Here is a 19,729-nt window from a genome sequence, read left to right as displayed (position 1 = left end):
ATTACTACTCATTCCTTAATTATGTATGCCATTTAGGGAGTTGATGACAGTTTGGCTTTTTGTCCTGGTTCATTTTCAATAAGTATTTTATTTAACACTTAGTCTGTGCTCAGGAACATACTGCAAGATAAAATTGGAAATATATGGCTTATCTTGCCCCTAGAATTCCCATTATTGTTGGGAAAACAAGAATTAATACACTACACAAATGAAAAACAATGCAAAATAGTATGTTGTAAGTTTTTTACATATGACTTATACTTCAGTGCCTGAGGTATCAAAATATAAAGAACAAACAATGTTATGAGTGGTTAGGAAAGGAAGGTAATCACTGTTGGCTGGAGATGAGTATTGAAGATTAGGGAATATTTGGATAATCAGATCATCAGGCATTGTCAGGAGAAGCAGTGTGAGTAAAAGTATGAAGGTAGGAACAATGGTGAGTTATTGAGGGGGGGTATTAAGAAAACTCAATTAAATAGATTGGAAAGTGAGGCTACTTAAGATTTCTGAGCAAAAGATTACTTAACATTCTTTCCATGTTGGTAAAGAAGACCCAGTAGAGTGACAGTAGCTGTAGTAATGGCCGAAGAATTTCATTCTTAGGGGTGGTGATTATCTAGGGCTTCATTAGGCTTCCATCCAATAACTACACTACTCAGCCACATAATTTTAGTATAAGATGAAGCAACTGACCCATAATCCGTAGGACTTTTACTTTTGACTTAGATTTTCCAAGAATGGTGATTGATTTATTTTGATTAATCCGCATTGTCATGTACAATCGTCTGTGGACCAACAATGCACTTTTTTGTGTTAACAACATGTTCTGTGGTTATAGCACATGTGTATTTTGGACATGCTAAATATAAATTTTTATGAAACTAAGGGCTTTCCTCGAATATTGATCACACTTAAATGTCCTTGAATATCCATTGCTGTAATTAAAGCATCTTTCAAATTTCCAAGTAAATGGACCTGTTTTGATTATAGTGGTTTTGTTTTGGATTATTTGGCTAATGAGGCTGTGAGAGAGAATGAAAATGTCATTGTAGGAATATGCTATCCGTTAAAAAAATTTAATACAAGAAATATTCTGTTGAAAAAAACAATTGTACTTAAATAACCAAAATTCTTTCTTTCCAACAGGGATTTTTTGCCAGGTGGTAGAAGGGATTATACTGTCCAAGTACAACTAAGGTGATTTTGATATTGTTAAATCAATATTTTTACACTGGCTAAAACATCATTTTACAGGCCTGTTTTAAATGTTTGATTACACTTTTAAAGAATGATTTCTCTTTGAATACAGATTGTGTCTAGCAGAAACTAGCTGTCCGCAAGAGGATAATTATCCCAATAGTCTGTGCATAAAAGTAAATGGGAAGCTGTTTCCTTTGCCAGTAAGTTGGAGTATTTGAATTCCTGTTTTGCTTCTTTGTTTCTTAAATTTATGTAATGTGTGTTAAAATAAATACATGTGATTAGATGGGAAAAAATGACAGTATGGGCAAAAATTATAGAATAGATTTAAGCAGCATTTCAGTGTGACAATTTGATCTCAATGACCATGAATGAAGTTAATATTCATAGGATCATATGGAATGAAAAAACTTTTTAGTGTACAAATTTATCCAAAATTTTAATTGCAAATGTAACTACAGGCATTTATTCTGATTTGTGAAACAACTTTTTGAGTTTAATTCAGGTGAACCTCATTTGTAGAAATTAACATCATGCAAATATAGGCAATACTTTTTCCTAAAATCAGATTTTTCTAAATCTCAGTAATTAATATTATTATTTTAGGATATTTGTGTGCATTTTTCCTTTCAAATAGATTTCTTTATTCCTACAGATGTGGTCTATGTTTCAGTTAGTGTGGCATTTATTTTTAAGGTATTTAGAAATAAATAATATTATTGTGTGCTATCCTAGCTCATTTACATATGAATTTTTTTCCCCTAAGTCTTTTATGGGCACATTCTTATCTATGGAGATCCATATGTGACATGTACTTCCAAACACAATAAATCTATTTTTGTGTTTATTCAGTATTTTTTGCTACCTATAAAATAAAAAGATGATATTGAAACGTTAGTATTCTTTACTCAAATCAAATATTTATTCATTCATCCAAGAAACATTCATCAAGTCTGTATGCTGTGATGCAGTATGTACTATGTGAAGCATTGGGGAAGATAGAATGAAGAAATGATTGTTCTCTTTGGGGAGTTTGTAAACTAGAAGGTTACATAGTTAAATATACTACAAATTGGAGTGTGACAATTACTTAAAAGGAATAATAAAATACCATGAGATCAGATCTGAGGCAGGTAAGGGGATTTTCAAGGAAGGCTTCATTGAGGAATTTGATATGTGAGTTGAGTTTTGAAGTATTTGCTGAAACTTTTTTTTTGTCAAAGAAAAATAAAGTTTATTAAAGGTTCACCATATTGGGTTGAGTCTTTAGAAATTTCACCATTTGTGATGCTGGTTTTCACAAGCAGGCCAGATTCAAACTACTAAGCTAGACTGAATCTGAGCCCCTTCACGGAGGCAGGATGAGATTTATATACAGAAAGATTGTGGGAGGGATCTAGGGTAGTCTTGGGGTGATGGGAGGAGGGGTTCAGGTAGGGTCTTGAGGAGGAGTCTAAGGAGGAGCTTGATGGGACTGGAGTGAGGTCAGATTCCAAGAACCAAGAGAATGGTATTAAGGGTGGGAAGTAGCTGAAGGCTACCTGGAGATAACAGACAATATAGGGCTAGGCTAGTTTCAGGGTAACAGGTTTGGGCATAGACACTTTGATAGGCTCAAAGGTGGGAAGTAGCTGGACCATGGAGGCCTAGGCTAGGTTAAGAGTAACCTAGAGATTTGGGCCCAGCCTTAATGAAAGACTTATAGCCTTAGGCAAATGCCTCATCTAGTGGAATATTCAAGGAGAGTTCAAGGGGGCTCCCACAGTCTAAACCCCATCATTCCCCCTTCAAACAAATGGGACCCAAATTCCCTCAGGGTAAAGGACAAAGATCTCAGCTTCTGAATTTGCTTCCTGCTGGCAAGAGGTGTAGAGCTGTCCCTGCCTGGATGGATCCAGTTCAGGGGGTATATAGTCTGAGCAGTCCTCTGGAAATTGATGGCTCCAAGCCTGGAAGAGACAAACCTGGCAAGAGGGTTAAGCAGCCAAGGACCAAACAAGCAGTATAGGAGTATAGAGAAATGACCATTTCCCTGGAGGGAATTAAAGATGACTATTTCATACCTAGCTCTCCCAACCACTTCTTCTGTGTACCACACTACTTTGGAGTTCAGGAATGTGTAGCACACCTGAAGAATTAGGTCAGGGGTATCTAAGGGCAAGGCTTTTTGATATTTGGTTACCCTGTGGCTAGTCAGCCACTGGTGGCTCTCTGCTTCTAGGATGCTCTGAACTTGATGGGGAGTCAGAACTTCTAGGGGCTGGTCAGCTAGAAGTTTATAAGCTTCCTCAATTAGAATGGCTGCAGTAGCTTTGGAATGTAATTGTTTTGAAAAATAGGCAACCAGCCTGGGGTCAGGTCCTACGGACTCCCAAAGCCTGTCCTCTTGTTTCATCAACATACAGAGTGAAAGGTTTTTCTACATGAGGTAAAGCTAATGCTGGAGTGGTGGTCAGTTTAGTTTTCAGTCTCAAAAGTCTTATCCTGGTTGGGGCCCCACTCTAGAGGGAATGACTCTGGGCCTTGAGAAGCAATTAATGGTTGCAGTCCCTCCCAGCCTTGGGCTTAATTGAATATTGACCGCAATGGGGGAACACTTTAGGATCTTGGAGGCAAACTATGGCTGGGGTGGCAGAAGTAGCTCGCCTGGGAATTCTCTGATCCCAATCAGTTGGCTCAACTGCCTCCCATACTTCTGGGAGAACATGGGGAGTTCTGGTGAACAGAGGGAATAGGGAAATGGGAAATGTAAGTAGAGAAAATTGGCTTTCCAATTTCACCATCAGGTCCCTCCCCAACCAGAAGACCTGGTAAGAGGAGAGCATGAGGAAGGAGTGTTCAAACAACAGATCTTCCAGTAGGCCAGGGGTATGTGTGGAGACATTACTTAATTTCCTCTTTGATGCCCAGGACCCAATGGGTCGAGGGGCAGGTAGGGCCAGAGTAATTAGTTAAAACAAGAGAGCATAGCTTTGATAAAGCTTCAGCCCTGATTTTGCTGGGGGCAGGGAGGTGGAGAGAGAGGAAGAGAGAGAGAGAGAGAGAGAGAGAGAGAGAGTGTGAGTTGGAGTGCTGCCAAGCCCCAGGCTTTCCCCATCATTCTGAGTCTTGAGAAGACTGGAGGACAGGATAATGGGGGTCAGCTCCACCACTTTTCCAACCTCAAGGACAATCCTTCCTCCAGTGTCACTCCTGGTCACATCTTGTCCATGGTTCTTGAGGCGTCGGTCTCTGGAGCAGGGCCTTGGAGGGGCACTCCTTAGACCAGTGACTCTCCTGGTGGCATTGAAAGCAGGTTTCCCCACTGCCCAAGTCACCAGGCTTCTTCCAAGGGAGCCCTGGAGAGGCACTCCTTGGGTCTTTTCCTGGCCATAGCAACAGCCAAGAATTGAGCAGGTTCTCTGTCTCTATCTCTTTCTCTGCATTCTCTTTCCTCTGCTGTAGCTGTTGTTAAAGACTCCAAAGGCCATCTCCAGTAATTGGGCCTGAGGTGTTTGGGGTCCCATTGCCAATTTCTGCCGTTTCCTCCTAATATTTAGGGCAGACTGATTAATGAAATACGTGCTAAGGATTGCTGCCCCTTCAATAGAATCAGGATCCAAATTTGTAGACTTTTTAATAGCTTCTACTAACTGGATGTATTATGAAGGCAGAATTTATGATTTCAAAGAGAATCATATATATGTCTGAACGGTTCAGAACCGCAGGATATAAGGAATTCGCTAAGTAGAAGGCAGAAGAATTAAAGCATTTATTCAAGCTCCAAAGTAACAGACCCACGAACCAGCATCCCCATTTTGATATTCTGATCAAAAGCTTCCAGGCCCAATAAGTCCGCCTCCCAAGAGTAACCGGGGGCCACAGAAAAACATGATGGCATTAAACCAAATCATATTCATGCTTCCCCTCTCTGGTAAGAAGATTACCCACTGGCCTCAAGTTCTTGCTCAGTACTCCTCGGTCCACACATGGGTTGGCAGCTCCTGCTTCGGCTTTATCTTCAGCTTTGGCTGTAGCTGTCTCTGGCTCCAACAAAAATCAATCTTCAAGCCTCTTCTCTCCTCTTATAGAGTTTTTGACGTCATCAAGCGTCCTCTGAATGACCAGAGCTTAGGCTCTGGTGATTGATTCTTGAGTTGGCTTCTCCCCTTAGGACCCTGAGAGGTTCACATCCATATAGATTAGGTTAACACCTAATAGGGGTTAGCACCTGGGGCTTAGCACTTACTAAGGCATGGCTCTGGAGTTAGCACTTTCCCCTTAGCCAGCCCCACCTTGGGCCCCACCCCAGTCACCAATCCACACTCACATAGATTCCACACCTAATAGGGGTTTGGGCCTGGAGCTTAGCACCTAGTAAGGCTCAATGAAATACACTGTATTACTCAAAAAGAAAAAAAAAAAACAAAGGCCATTTTGCTTACTAACACACTGGTCTTGAAAAAGGGCAGGGTTTTCCTTTTCTCTCTAATTTCCCTGATGTTTTGAAAATTTATTTGCTTTTGAAATGCTGTTCTTAGGCCTTCTAACAGGCAAATTACCATATGGTCCCTCTTTCCTCTATCTTTACTCTTTTGCTAGTCCCATCCCGGATCACTAGTTGGAACAGCAGCTGTTCCTGGGGGGTATTTTGTGGGGTCATCACTAGCTAAACAATCTCCAAATTTTGGGGCTTGTTCTCCGATTCTGCTTTTCTCCTCAGTGGTATAACAGGTAGAGAAGAGGGCATGCAAATCACCCCAAGAAAGCTGGAATTGTCAGGATAGATCCCTAAAACCCTCGGTAAACTTAGTGGGGTCTTTCCAATATCTCCCAGTTTCTGTTTAACTTGAGTGAGATCCAAAATAGAGAATGGAACATGACTCTAATTGTCCTGCTAAGGGAGGCAGGCACTTCCCTCAGGGGAAAAAGCCCTGAGGGAGCTGCAGGGGCAGGAGCCTTGGGAGAGAGATAGGAAGTTCCACTTCTTGTGAGACAGGGTCTGGGGAGTGCCTACCCGTCTGTATTGGACTGCAGAGCCAGAGGAACCTGGGAAAAGGTCAGCTGGCACCTGAGGAGGGAAAGGGGTCAGAAGAGGAGATAACCTCAGAGACCTGAGCGGGTGCTACCTCAGAGAGAGGGGCCAGGGGAGGAGATACTGCCATGGGGGTGGGGCCCAAAGCTGCAACCTGAGTAGGGGTTTCCTTGTGGGTCGGTGCTGCAAAGGGAGGCACCTCAGCAAGACCCACGGCTGGGTTCTGAGCAGGGGTCTCTAAGGGGGGAGGTGCCCTGGGGGCACCTGAGCATCTTACAATCTTTTCTGAGGACAGAGTTCCAAGAGAGCTCAATGAAGGCCATCATGTAGGCAACTTCTGTCCACTTTCCTTCTCTGTGACAGTATAATTCTAACTGAAAGAGAGTATTATGTTTTAAAGTCCCCAAAGTGGGCCATACTTCGTGGCCCTCTAGGTGATGCTGAGGCCAAACAATGTTGCAAAAGAGCACCAGCTTTTTCTAAGTTCTTTAGAGAAACTAGATTTTTCCCAGTTTTGAAAAAGACAACCCAAAGGTGAACTTCTCGGAATTGAAAAGGGTTGACTCATTATAGCTTTGGGGGCTGGAAGTCCCTTCCTCCTTAAAGGAGAATATAGGAGTAAGCATTGAAAAACAAACAACAAAAAAAAGAAAAAAAGGTACCTGAAGTTTTCCCAATTCCTTAGCGCCGAGAGAATTGAAAGAATTGGGCATATGCTTCTGGATGGGGCGTCTGTCCCTGTCCTCTATACTTCAAAATGTGTGCCCAGGTCCATGGCCTCTGACATTACCACTGGCCCTAGAGCCTGAGAATGTCAGGCTGAGTACTAGACAGCCTCCTAGCTATCTGACCTACTGGGACCTTGGAGGTCAGGCTTGAAAAACACCTCCAAGGTACTTGTACTTGGAGAGCAAGAAGGGGATAGGGAGAGTGGGAGGCTTATATGTACCTTCCAGTCATGGCTGGAGAAGAACTTGAGATTAGCAGTTTTTCCTGGTCTCAGGGAACCATAAATTTTTAGGGGTGCACAAGACCCCAAAATATCGACACTTGGGGTCCTGCTCAAATGAATTCGACTCATGCCTTCTCACAGCCAAAGAAAAAGTTTATTAAAGGTTCACCCTATTGGGTTGAGTCTTAAGAAATCTCATAATTTGTGACACTTTTTTTCACAAGCGGGCCAGATTCAAACTACTGAGCAAGATTGAATCTGAGTCTGTTGAAACTTTTTCACTCTTATCTAGGTTTTCATTTCTTTGTCTATTACTTTTCCATTCTTCTTGCCAGTTATTAGTGGCCAGTCTTTGATGTCTCTCACCTTAAGCCTATGAAAACTGGTAAATTTCTTGCTTACCTGCCTCTTAGGCATGGACCTTCTAGGTCCTCAAGTGTGGCCCCTTTTTAAAAGAATAAATTAATTTATTTAATATTTTAGTTTTCAGCATTGATTTTCACAAGAGTTTGAATTACAAATTTTCTCCCCGTTTCTACCCTCCCCCCCACTCCAAGATGGCATATATTTTGATTGCCCTGTTCCCCAGTCAGCCCTCCCTTCTGTCACCCCACTCCCCTCCCATCCCCTTTTCCCTTACTTTCTTGTAGGGCAAGATAGATTTCCATGCCCCATTGCCTGTATGTCTTATTTCCTAGTTGCATGCAAAAACTTTTTTTTTTTTTGAACACCTGCCTTTAAAACTTTGAGTTCCAAATTCTCTCCCCTCTTCCCTCCCCACCCATCCTCCCTAAGAAAGCAAGCAATTCAACATAGGCCACATGTGTATCATTATGTAAAACTCTTCCACAATACTCATGTTGTGAAAGACTGACTATATTTTGCTCCTTCCTATCCTATCCCCCTTTGTTCAATTTTCTCCCTTGACCCTGTCCCTTTTCGAAAGTGTTTGCTTTTGATTACCTTCTCCCCCTCTGCCCTCCCTTCTATCATCCTCCCTTTTTTATCTCTTTCCTCCTCCTTTCCTGTGGGGTAAGATACCCAATTGAGTGTGCATGTTATTCCCTCCTTAGGTCAAATCCAATGAGAGCAAGATTCACTCATTCCCCCTCACCTGCCCCCTCTTCCCTTCCACCAGAACTGCTTTTTCTTGCCACTTTGATGTGAGATAATTTACCCCATTCTATCTCTCCCTTTCTCCCTCTCTCAATATATTCCTCTGTCATCCCTTAATTTGATTTTTTTTTTAGATATCATCCCTTCATATTCAACTTACCCTGTGCCTTCTGTCTCTCTATATAGGTATATTCCCTTCAGCTACCCTAATACTGAGGTCTCATGAATTATACACATCATCTTTCCATGTAGGAATGTAAACAAAACATTTAAACTTTAGTGAGTCCTTTATGATTTCTCTTTCTTGTTTACCTTTTCAAGCTTCTCTTGATTCTTGTGTCTGAAAGTCAAGTTTTCTATTCAGCTCTGTTCTTTTCACTGAGAAAGCTTGAATGTCCTCTATTTTATTGAAAATCCATATTTTACCTTGGAGCATAATACTCAGTTTTGCTGGGTAGGTGATATTCGTTTTAATCCTAGCTCCATTGACCTCCGGAATATCATATTCCAAGCCCTTCGATCCCTTAATGTAGAAGCTGCTAGATCTTGTGTTATCGTGATTGTGTTTCAAGTGCAGCTCTTTGACTGAATCCAAATTTCACAGAACAAATCCCTTTAATAAAAGGATTTCTTCTCTAAAACTTGGGCTTAGTCAAAAGGCTTCACCTAAGGACCTAGAAGTCCACAGGTTCCTTACCCCTGAGAGCTTCTTATTAGGGTTCCAGTAAATTACATGCTTGGCCAAGAGCTGACTATAGTCTCATTCAACTCAGTGTTGTTCATTGGTTCCATGGAAAACCATATTGAATAAAATGAAAGCACTCCTTTGGGAGTGGAGTTCTTGTTGTTAGATATGTACTGGAGTGGCCCAAATTCAGACAACAAAAACTTAAATGACTTATTTTTTAGAAACATACAATCTTCATAGCAATAAACCCTCCCTCCCCTCACCCTCACCGCACTCTGTCACTGTCAGAAAGTCAAGGCAAAGAGGAGGAACTATTCAATATCTATTCTTGCAGCAGACTGGGATTGGGGATTGGGGATTGGTGGGCAATAATTAGGGTGTTGTGCCAGTTTCAATCATAAAAATTGTGTACAGAGGAAGAAAAGCTAGCTTCTTTCAATCAGTTCTCCTTCCCCCCGCACAACCCCTCCCCCTCAAACATGCTGTTTTGGATTCTTTCAGTGAACATAGGATTCAAAAGCTATGCCCTTAATTTCTCTCTTAAGCAGGAAGCTACCTAGACTTTTTTTTATGAGGCTGTTTCCCATTACAGCAATTCAAAGTTATGTTAAGATCTTGATCTGTTAACACATTGTGAAGAGTATAGCTTGAAGTATTTGGATGAAGTTGCACACCTACTAGAGAAGAAGGAAGGTGTTTTCATTCTGATTATTAGGGCTAAAATGTCCCAGATAGGCGGTGGGTGGGTGGGGTGGGGGTTGACAACAGAAACCAGTTTATCTTCAGAGTTAACCTTAATTGTGTGTGGCCACGTTTTATGGCTCTACCAGAAATTTAAAAGATAAAATGTATCCAGTGATATATTTTGACCTGTTTTTCATTTCATGACCAGTACTTAAAGGAAAATTTGGTTCTTTTTCTTTATATACATATAATGAGTGCTGCTTTTTGTGGGTTTTTTTCCCTTTCAATATCATCTTTATTTCCTATCATATCTACCTGTCACATCCTGAGTATTAAACTAGTTGATTACCTTTGTAACAAGAGCCATGGGAAGAACAGAAGTACGTGTTGGAAGGAAGAGAATCTCATTTCTCTCCTTTCCTCCATTTGTGTTTCACTTTGAGAAAGGAATTTATAAATTTTAGCTATTCATTTTTGTTAGCTAATAAGGACCTTCTTGTAGCATACTTTAATAGTTAAGAAAGAATACTTTTTTTCCCCAGAGAATTTAATTTATTTTTCTCATTTTGCAGGGATATGCACCACCTCCCAAAAATGGAATTGAACAGAAACGCCAGGGGCGCCCTTTAAATATTACATCTCTAGTTAGGTTATCTTCTGCTGTGCCAAACCAGATTTCCATTTCGTGGGCATCTGAAATTGGAAAGGTACAATTTTTCTTTGTTTTACTGAGACCCGTGAGTTTATTGGCGTAGGGTAGCAATTCTCAAACATTTCGGACTCAGAATCCTTTTTAAAAAGCAGCAATAAATCAATTACATGTTAACATAAATAGATTTTTAATAAAAAATAACTATTTCCTCTCCTTCCCCTCCCCCCAATAGTAAGAGGAGTGACATCGTTTTGCATATTTTTGCAGATCTCTTTAATGTCTAGCTTACTTGAAGATGGCTTGATTCTCATCTGCTTCTGAATTTTAATCTGTTATATTATTTTGTTGGAAGAATACGAAGACAATCTGCCTTCACGCAGATGAGTAGTTGGAAAAGGGAAAAGTATTTTAATAGGTACATAACACCTCTTTACTATTATTATGAAATTATTATGTAAAGGGGTGCAGCTCTAAAACTCATAGTCTTAGCCTTGAGTATGGAGAGATTAGATGATTTGCCCAGGGTCACATAGCTAGTATGTGTCTTTAATGAGACTTCAACCCAGCTCTTCCTGACTGAGGCTTACTCTTTGTCCACTAAATATTCCATGTTGCTAACTTTGAAGGTCAGTATGATAGTTATTGAATAGTTAACTAGGTGGTTTCAATTATGTTTTTTTCTGTATTCAGAGGCAATACTTCTTGAGTGTCTGACTATTTTGCTGAGAAGAAATTATATTCATTTTTGGTGTTCCTTAAGTAAAATGGACTATAAGGATTGTACTTTTTAAAAAATAGTCTCCGGTAAATTGTAAGCTTTTTCAGGAATTAAAAAGATAAATTGGCCCTTTGTGGGGGAAACATTGGAAATGTGTTAAATCACAATTAAAAGGTATTTAGAAATATTTTTTTTATCACTTCTTTAGACTACCAAGTATCTGGCACATTTAAAACATGCCATTAGAGGATATCATTTAGGAGCATGTTTACCCAGAATATCATTCCTTTAAGTGCAGATTGACAGTGATTGCTATATTGTGATTATTGCCTTGCTGATATGATGATACTGGCCAGATGTGCTGATTCTTGTTTTTTTTTGTTTTGTTTTGTTTTTGTTTTTTTTTTTTTTGGCAGGGCAACCGGGGTTAAGTGACTTGCCCAAGGTCACACAGCTAGTAAGTGTATCAAGTGTCTGAGGCCAGATTTGAACTTAGGTCCTTCTGACTCCAGGGCCAGTGCTCTGTTCACTGTGCCACCTAGCTGCCCCAAGATCTGCTGATTCTTTACTATCAGCCAGCATTATAAATCTTAGCTTCAGTTCCTTGAAATTGATGTTTAGAATTTTCATTTTAGAATTAACTTGAATAATACTGTGCTCTCTGAACCTATAGTGAGACAAGGAGAGTGGGATTCCCATTTTATAGATGGAGAAATTATGATACCCTTGTTAAAGGATCTTTTTTTCCCCAGGGATATGACGGTATCAAAGATGAAGACAGGAAAATATACTCCCGGTACTTAATCACTATGCTAATATCATTATGTATCTTCTTAAACGGCACATTCATTTTTTCCCTTTACTTCCGTTTGTAAATTTCTGCTCTTGCTCATTACCAGGTTTATAAGTAAGACTGTGTCTTCAAGACTGATTTTGAAATTAATGCTTTGAATGAACCAATCTTATCAAATGGTCACTTTATTTAAAAAAAAATTATTGTGAACTTTTAACGTTCATCAGCAAATAAGCATTTCAGGATGCAAAGAACAGAGAAAATATGATTGTGTAAAAAACTATAAACCATTGAGTATAGTTAGTCAATTTTTTCTTTAATCCTTTTTTTTATTCAGAACTTCAGTATGATGTAAAATGAGCCTTTCCACAAAGTCCTGAGTCTGTATGATGAGCAGCTTACTTTTCTCTTTAAGCATATAATAAAACCAGCATATGATAAATGTTTAATGCTTAAGATTTGATGCAAAAACAAAAAGCCTATCTTTATAGAACGTAACAATTTTTAGAAAGGCTCACAACATGTGTAGGTGATTGAATAATTCTATAATGGACAGTTTTGTAATAGAATTAGGAAGGTATTGCTTGGTCTTTATTATTTAAGCTTGTTAGTTAACTTGTTAGTTGTCTTTGTTTTCACAATTTGACCTTTTGTGTTATCAATGTTATCAATGAATTTTCTTTATCTAATTATGTATATGTGTGTGTAGATATCTGTAATACACACATCATACAGGATGTTCCCGAAGTCTAAAACTTGGGGTACTCTGTATATATAAAAGTTGATTTTTGAAAGAAAAAGGAAGTCTGCCATTTATCATTTCTGTGTATTTACATGTTATCTTTTCACAGCCCCTATGGGTGAGAATTCTCTGTGTAGATCTCAGGCTAACCAAATTCTACCAACTTACTTTTTGGTGCTTACTTATATTTCCCACTGCTTCTCCCTGTTTTAACTTGTGCTTGGTCTACTACCTCTTTTCCCTAAAGAGAAAAATTGTTTATCACTTCATTCCTCATGAGGAAACCAAGACCATGATTAATTAAATGATATGCCATGGGCATGTAGCACATAGTCTTTGATCAAAACTAGAACTTGGAATTCTGGGCTTCCAGTACCATACACCAGATGTGTCAAACATGTCACCTAGGTGCTGCCTGGACCAGATCAAAATGTAATTGGGAAATATTTAGCAAAATAAATAAAAAGACAATAAAACATCAGTAATACTACACTTTAAAACTAAATCATTATGTAGCCCACAAGGATCATTATATATGGATTAGTGGTCCCTGTTTAGACCATGTTGTCTTTCATAGATGTGTTTGCAATTAGATAATGAAGTATCTGTGATTGATTGAGAGTTCAGTTCCTCTCAAAGTTGTTTTCTTTTTCCTTTTTTCCCTCTACTCTTTGCTTTTCTCCTTTCTTTCTTTGCCTGAGTTGTCATGGTTTCATGGAAAACTATTTGGAACATGTAATTGTAAGAATTTTCTCATCTTTAACTAATATTATCTTTTTTGTAGAATTACTCCATGTCTGTATATCTTGTACGACAGCTGACGTCAGCCATGTTGTTACAGAGATTAAAAATGAAAGGTATTCGGAATCCTGATCATTCCAGAGCATTAAGTAAGTAATGTATATAAAACCAAGTGTATGAAACATTTGTGGGGGAAATTTTTTTGCCGAGTCAGTGTGATAGGGTGGGTAGAATGAGGGTTGAATTTAGAGTAAGAAGAACTGGATTGGAATCCTGGCTCTACCACTTACTACTGTATGTATGACCCCTATTAGGTCTTGGAGCTTCTCTTGGGACTTGATTTCCCCATCTCTAAGAAGATTTGACTAGATGATTTATCAGTTCCTTTATAGCTCTCAATCCTGTGAAGTACAGTAAGGGTGGGGCTAGTATTGCAGGAATCCTTCTTGCACAGTAACTTAAACAGTATAAAATTTGTGTTAATGCTGGCTCACTAATATCAGGTCTGATCTGAAGGAAAATCTGGGAACAGCCTTTGACCTGTTTCAGTGAAGGCCTATTGTAATTATGATTTTGACTCTCTAGATTATTAATCTCTTTAGAATTAACAGCCCTGAAAATAGCAACTTATTTTGTATGACTCTCCAGTGAATAGCTGACAGGCTGTTCTTTCTAAGCCAGAAAATGATTTCCCTATTAAAGGTATATTGACCAGTAAATTAAAATATTTGCTTCTTGTTATGTAGGAATTCTTAATTTAGCTCTCATGATAGATAGTATTAGGTAGGAATAATTTCATCTCCCATTAGTCAGTATTGCAGATGACTATAGTACACAAAAATGTGTTTGTTTTTCAAGTAACCATTTTAATAGTGCCAATTATTTGAGTTATATATTATTCTTTGGAGGTTGTTGGAGATTACTCCCAGCCAGTGTTTACAGATGAACATTGTTGCAGAGATTAGACTTGTTTTTCTTTTCTAAGGAAGGAGGGGTTTTTTTTACCTACTCTTGATTAGAATTGTGGATTGGACCAGTGTAGAGAGAAGGCTCTGTGATGTGAAAACAGAATCCTCTACCCTGCAGTAGAGTGCTGTAAGGTCAACCAGACAGGATGCCATTTCCTGATCTTTGCCTCATTGCAGTGTTGACTTTCTTACCCACACCTGAATATGCTTAGTTCTCTAAAGATCAGAAAAACTTATTCTCAATTTGTTTCTTCTCTGCCCAGCTGCCTGGGATCCAGCTGTTTTTGGCAGTAATAGACTAAGTGGAGAATCACTAGGGCTTCAGTGAATTATGAACCTAAGTTGAGTAAAAGGGAACAGTGTTTGTATTTGGCATCCCTTTGATATTTGGGGGAGAATTATGTCATTTAATGAGAATGGTTTCCTTTAACTTACTACACACTGACTTAATAGAAAGGTAACAATATTTTTATTAAGCTTTTTAAAAAATTTTAAAATAGTTTTATTTTATTTTTATGTCTGTGTTCTCTCCTTCCCATCCCACCTCAGGTGCCCCCTCTTTGAGAAATTTAATAAGTTTTGCATTCTAGTATGGAATTTAACTCAACGTAAGGAAATAATAAGGACAATTTCAGGCATATTTATGTAAGAAAAGGATTGTTCCCAACATCATCTCATTTCTGTTGTGTGTCCTACAGCCTGTGACTTGTGCAGCATCTTGAAAGTCTTACTTGTTTTGTTGTTTTTGAGGGATTTGAATTTTAACTCATTAAAAAACAAGATATTTATAAAGCTGATACTGGAGTTGTGACTGACGTTAAAAACAACGTCACTCACCAGGCATTTCTTTCAGTTCTCTTTTTACCTTTTGGCAGTATTTGGAAGTTTCTGTTTATAGGCTGAGTCAGTCTGTGCCTGGATAACATTGGTTTCTGTTTGTGTTTTTCAAGTTAAAGAGAAGCTCACTGCAGATCCTGACAGTGAAATTGCTACAACCAGTCTTCGGGTATCGCTGATGTGTCCTGTAAGTGAAACCACAAAACACTTCAAAAGCCTTCACTTTATGGAGAGTTTGGACGCATATATTGCACTATTGTTTACAACCACTAACTTTCTTTTAAAAAAAAAATTATTTTCAGTTTTCAGCATTCACTTCCACAAGATTTTGAATTCCAAATTTTCTCCCCATCTCTCCCCATCCCCCACCCCAGGACAGTGTGCATTCTGATTACCCCTTCCCCCACCACCCAATCCCCTTCCCTTCTATTTTCCTATAGGGCAAGATAAATTTCTATACCCCATTGGCTATATATCTTATTTCCCAGTTGCATGTAAAAAAAATTTTTTAACATTAATTTTTAAAGCTTTGAGTTCCCCATTCGCTCCTTTCTTCTCTCCCCGCAATCACTAACTTTCTTAAGGTGTAGCTGTTCACTACAATAACATTCTACCCTTTGATAGAACACTATAACTCTCAGCCTTCTCACAGCTCTGGCTTATTTTGACCAACTTCACTATATAAACATTTCTAAACACCTCACTCTACTTGGTTCAGTTCTGTTCCTGTGGAACTAACTCCTCCCTACAATGTTGTTTTCTCTAACACTATTTTTGAACATTTTTATTTTTCAATTTAACAAGCATTTATTTTTCCTCTCGCCCCCACCATTTGGAGGGTAGGGGGGAATAACAACACACCCTTGCTACACATTATGCAAAATCAAGCAAAACAGATTTCCACATTGTCGCTGTTCAAAAACGTCTATCTCATTCTGCATCCTGAATCCAACACCTTTCTGTCAGGGCAAATAATGTAGTTCCTTGTCGTTCCTCTGGGTCGCAGTTGGTCATTATAGTGATCAGAGTTCCTAAGTGTTTCAGAGTCTAGCACCATTTTTTAATGGGATTCCCAGTTTAACAATGTTAAATATGATATGTTTACATTGATATGGTTTTTATTTGAAATAAAATTAATTATAAAATTATAAAATTATTAAAATTATAAAAAAAATAATTATAAGGCATCTGATACAAAATAAGCATATTGTGAAACTTTTGACAAGTTATTAATTAGGAAATCTTGTCTTTTGACAGAAATCTAATATTTATCTATTGTAATAGAGGGGAGTAATGCATGGATTAACTAAGATTTAGAGGTGTGTAGCAGATTTGTCTTGTTCATTATTTTTTGCTGGGTTAATACCAAATGAAATATTTGAGGATAGCCAAACTGACTGACTATAGGAAGTAATGACCTAAAAGAATATTGTAGAGGGTGGAAGGGGAGACAGGCTGAAATCAGCCTTGGGTTTTTTTGGGGCTTGGGGGCTTTTTTTGGAGGGAGATAGGCAGGGCAATTGGGGTTAAGTGACTTGCCCAAGGTCACACAGCTAGTAAGTGTGTCAGGTGTCTGAGGCCGGATTTGAACTCAGGTCCTCTTGACTCCAGGGCCAGTGCTGTACTTACTGCGCCACCTAGCTGCACCAGCCTTGAGTTTTAAAAGAATTGTCTGTTGATATTTTTTTAACATAAATGTTTATGGCTGTCTTTCATTTTTATATAACCAAATTTCTCAATGCATCCTTCCCCCTTACTTTGTTCTCAGTCTCCTCTCAGAGGGCTATCCCTTATTACAAAGCATTTTTAAGACATAAAAAGTCTGACAGCTGTAAAAAGCCTTGTTTCACATTGCATAGTCCTCCATTTCTGGGAAAAAAAAGTTGGGGTAGGTAATATCTCTTTGGGACCAAACTAAAATTTTACGGTGTTCAGTTTTGTGGCACATTTATTAATATTGTAATAATAGATGATTTTTTTATAGTGCTTTAAGGTTTACAAAATGCTTTATGTGGCTTATCTCACCAAGAACAATTGGCATATGAATAAGAAATCACTGAAAAACTACATAACAGAACTGAGAAATGGCAATATTGAGGTCCCTTGTACCTAATAGTAATTAATGCTAATTCAGTTTACTATTCAGATCCTACCATGTGTATTGCACAGGATATAGTTGCAACCCTCAAGGAACTATTTAAGACAACCTAGGTTGGGAGATATGACTGAATATGTATTATAGCTTGACATGTTTTTAGGGGGTCCAGTTTTTTCTTTGCCAACAATTCTGTGTGGTGGATACTATGGCTCCATTTTACAGATGAGAAAAATTGAGAAAGGTTATTAGTAGCTTGCTCAGCACACACAGCTAATAGTGGTCAAAACTAGAGTTTGAATCCATGTTTCTTGTGGCTCCAAATCTAGCGCTCCTACCATGCTTCTTTTAGACAAAACATTAGCAGATCAACTGGTATGGTGCGATAGGGAGAATTCTGATCTTGGACTTGTGAAAAATGAATGACAGATCAAGCATGTTTTGATTTAGCTTTGCTTCCTTCTTTTTTATTTATTTATAATAAGAATGTTAGTGTGGATCTTCTAATAGTGTGTCAATTTATTGGTCTCTGGACAGATATCCTGTAATGATAGTTAGTACAGTGTTTGTGGATGCTCTGAAACGAAACAGACTTGATAATGCCTGAAGGCCATTTTGGCTTACTGGGGCAAAGATTTAATCATCTAGTAATTAGCATTATGGTTATGAGCTTCTTTGCCCTGTCACATAGAATAGGAGTTTTTAGAAACCTGAGGCCCTTGAACTTGTTCTTAACATATCTTGATTATATTGATATTTTGATATATTTGGATTCCTTTGGAATTGCATGCATTTAAAAATAATCTAAGAAGGGAGCCGTAGTCTTCCCCAAACTGTCAAGGTGTTTTGATTAAAAAAGGTCAAGTGAGGTAGCTAGATGGTGCAGTAAGTAGAGCACTGGCCCTGGAGTCAGGAGGACCAGAGTTCAAATCTGGCCTCAGATACTTGACACACTTACTAGCTGTGTGACCTTGGGCAAGTCACTTAACTCCAATTGCCCTGCCTTCCCCCCTCTAAAAAAAAAAAAGTCAAGAATGCTTGATTAGAACCTTCCAAGTTTAGAGGATCTGTGTTAGCTTGTTCCTATGATGCTACCTTTGAGAATCCAGGGTTATTTTTATTCCATAGTGAGGCATCTGTAGTAGTTTAGGCAATTTAGGGATTTGTATTTACAGAACACTAGAGGAAAAAAAAATAAAGCTATTTCAGTGTATTAAGTAAGGGCAGTAAAAAAGCCAGTAACTTTTTTTTTAAGCTTTGAGTAACACATACAGTGCTAAATGTGGTACCCCTAGTTTCCATGGGTACAACTGGAAAGTGGTGGGGGTGGGGGACAGGGCAAGAAGGGGAGAAGAAGATGAGATGGAAATGAAGTTGAAGAAAGAAGGGAAGTAAGAAAAACAAAAAGGTAAATATAAGCCAGTCCTGAATGGTTAGTGGATCTGTAAAGAGCCTTCTTTAGCTGCCCTTAATTAGTTGCTTACCATTGCCTTAAATAGCATGCTAGTAGTCTGAAAGTTTTACAGTTTTGGGGTTTCATTGAATCTCAAGTATATTTTAACAAATGGGTACATAATTCTCTTGATTTGCTTATTGTAGTTAAACTCGTATTGCCGTTTATTAGGATCATAAGATTAGCAAAATCCTGTTGTATTATTGCTTTGCTGAAGCATAAATTTTATTTAACATAATTGGATTTCTCTTGCAACTATTCCTTTTTTTTTTTTAAATTGTTTTTTCTGAAATGTGGTTTCCATTTTGTATTACCCTTTAGCTAGGAAAAATGAGGCTGACAATTCCATGTCGTGCCGTGACTTGCACACATCTGCAATGTTTTGATGCTGCTCTCTACCTACAAATGAATGAAAAGAAGCCTACCTGGATTTGTCCTGTGTGTGACAAAAAGGCTGCCTATGAAAGTCTAATACTAGATGGGTAAGTTTAGTCCTGTCCTTTACTTTATTGATACTTTTCCCTTTTGTACAGGCTACTGACCATGGCAGAAAAACCCTAGCAAGAAAGAGCCTTCTTTCATGTATATAATCCAGCTAATTTAAGAAGAATTTCTTGATTATATTTTAATAATTTTTTTTCTTAGCTTTTTTTTTGACATGAAATAGGCTTAATTTTTAGGTTTTTTTTTTAAACATTAAGTAAGCTTAATTTTTTCCTTTTAATGATTTGTGATGAGCAGGGCTTACAATTTCCTGTCTCTCTACTTAGGAAAGTCATATTTCCCAATATAAGGTGTAAGGAACAACAATATTTATCTATTTATTGACGTTCCTGTTTAATGAAAGCACGTAGAACCCATGTAAGACTGTATTTTACCAGCTCTCTTAAATAAAGAAGTTCTCAAATTGAAGAATTGAGAATGACTGTTAAATTTAAGAATAAAATATGAGAAATGTCCTACTAGTTAGGAACCAGAACCTGTCCAACCCAGTATTCTCTCTCAATCTAAGTGTCAAGTTGACATTGGGAAGGCACAGGTACCATCTCTAATACCGGTTTTGGAGGAATACA

The 19,729-nt window shown here is 38.3% G+C and overlaps 1 protein-coding gene across 2 annotated transcripts in view; it reads left to right on the top strand.

The window, feature by feature from the left end:
• The window catches only part of PIAS2 (protein inhibitor of activated STAT 2), a 92,935-nt gene that overhangs the window by 46,052 nt on the left and 27,154 nt on the right, over nt 1-19,729 (top strand). For both annotated transcript variants that reach the window (XM_036769634.1, XM_036769626.1), the window contains exons 4-9: nt 1,150-1,200; nt 1,313-1,403; nt 10,230-10,364; nt 13,347-13,452; nt 15,222-15,295; nt 18,978-19,138. In XM_036769634.1, the coding sequence (XP_036625529.1) occupies nt 1,150-1,200; nt 1,313-1,403; nt 10,230-10,364; nt 13,347-13,452; nt 15,222-15,295; nt 18,978-19,138 (618 nt within the window). The remainder of the gene's footprint in view (nt 1-1,149; nt 1,201-1,312; nt 1,404-10,229; nt 10,365-13,346; nt 13,453-15,221; nt 15,296-18,977; nt 19,139-19,729) is intronic.

The sequence above is a fragment of the Trichosurus vulpecula genome, chromosome 1, assembly GCF_011100635.1.
Source record: "Trichosurus vulpecula isolate mTriVul1 chromosome 1, mTriVul1.pri, whole genome shotgun sequence".
Classification (NCBI taxonomy): domain Eukaryota; kingdom Metazoa; phylum Chordata; class Mammalia; order Diprotodontia; family Phalangeridae; genus Trichosurus; species Trichosurus vulpecula.
Note: the sequence above shows the minus strand (reverse complement) of the source record. Positions and strands in the feature narration are given on the sequence as shown.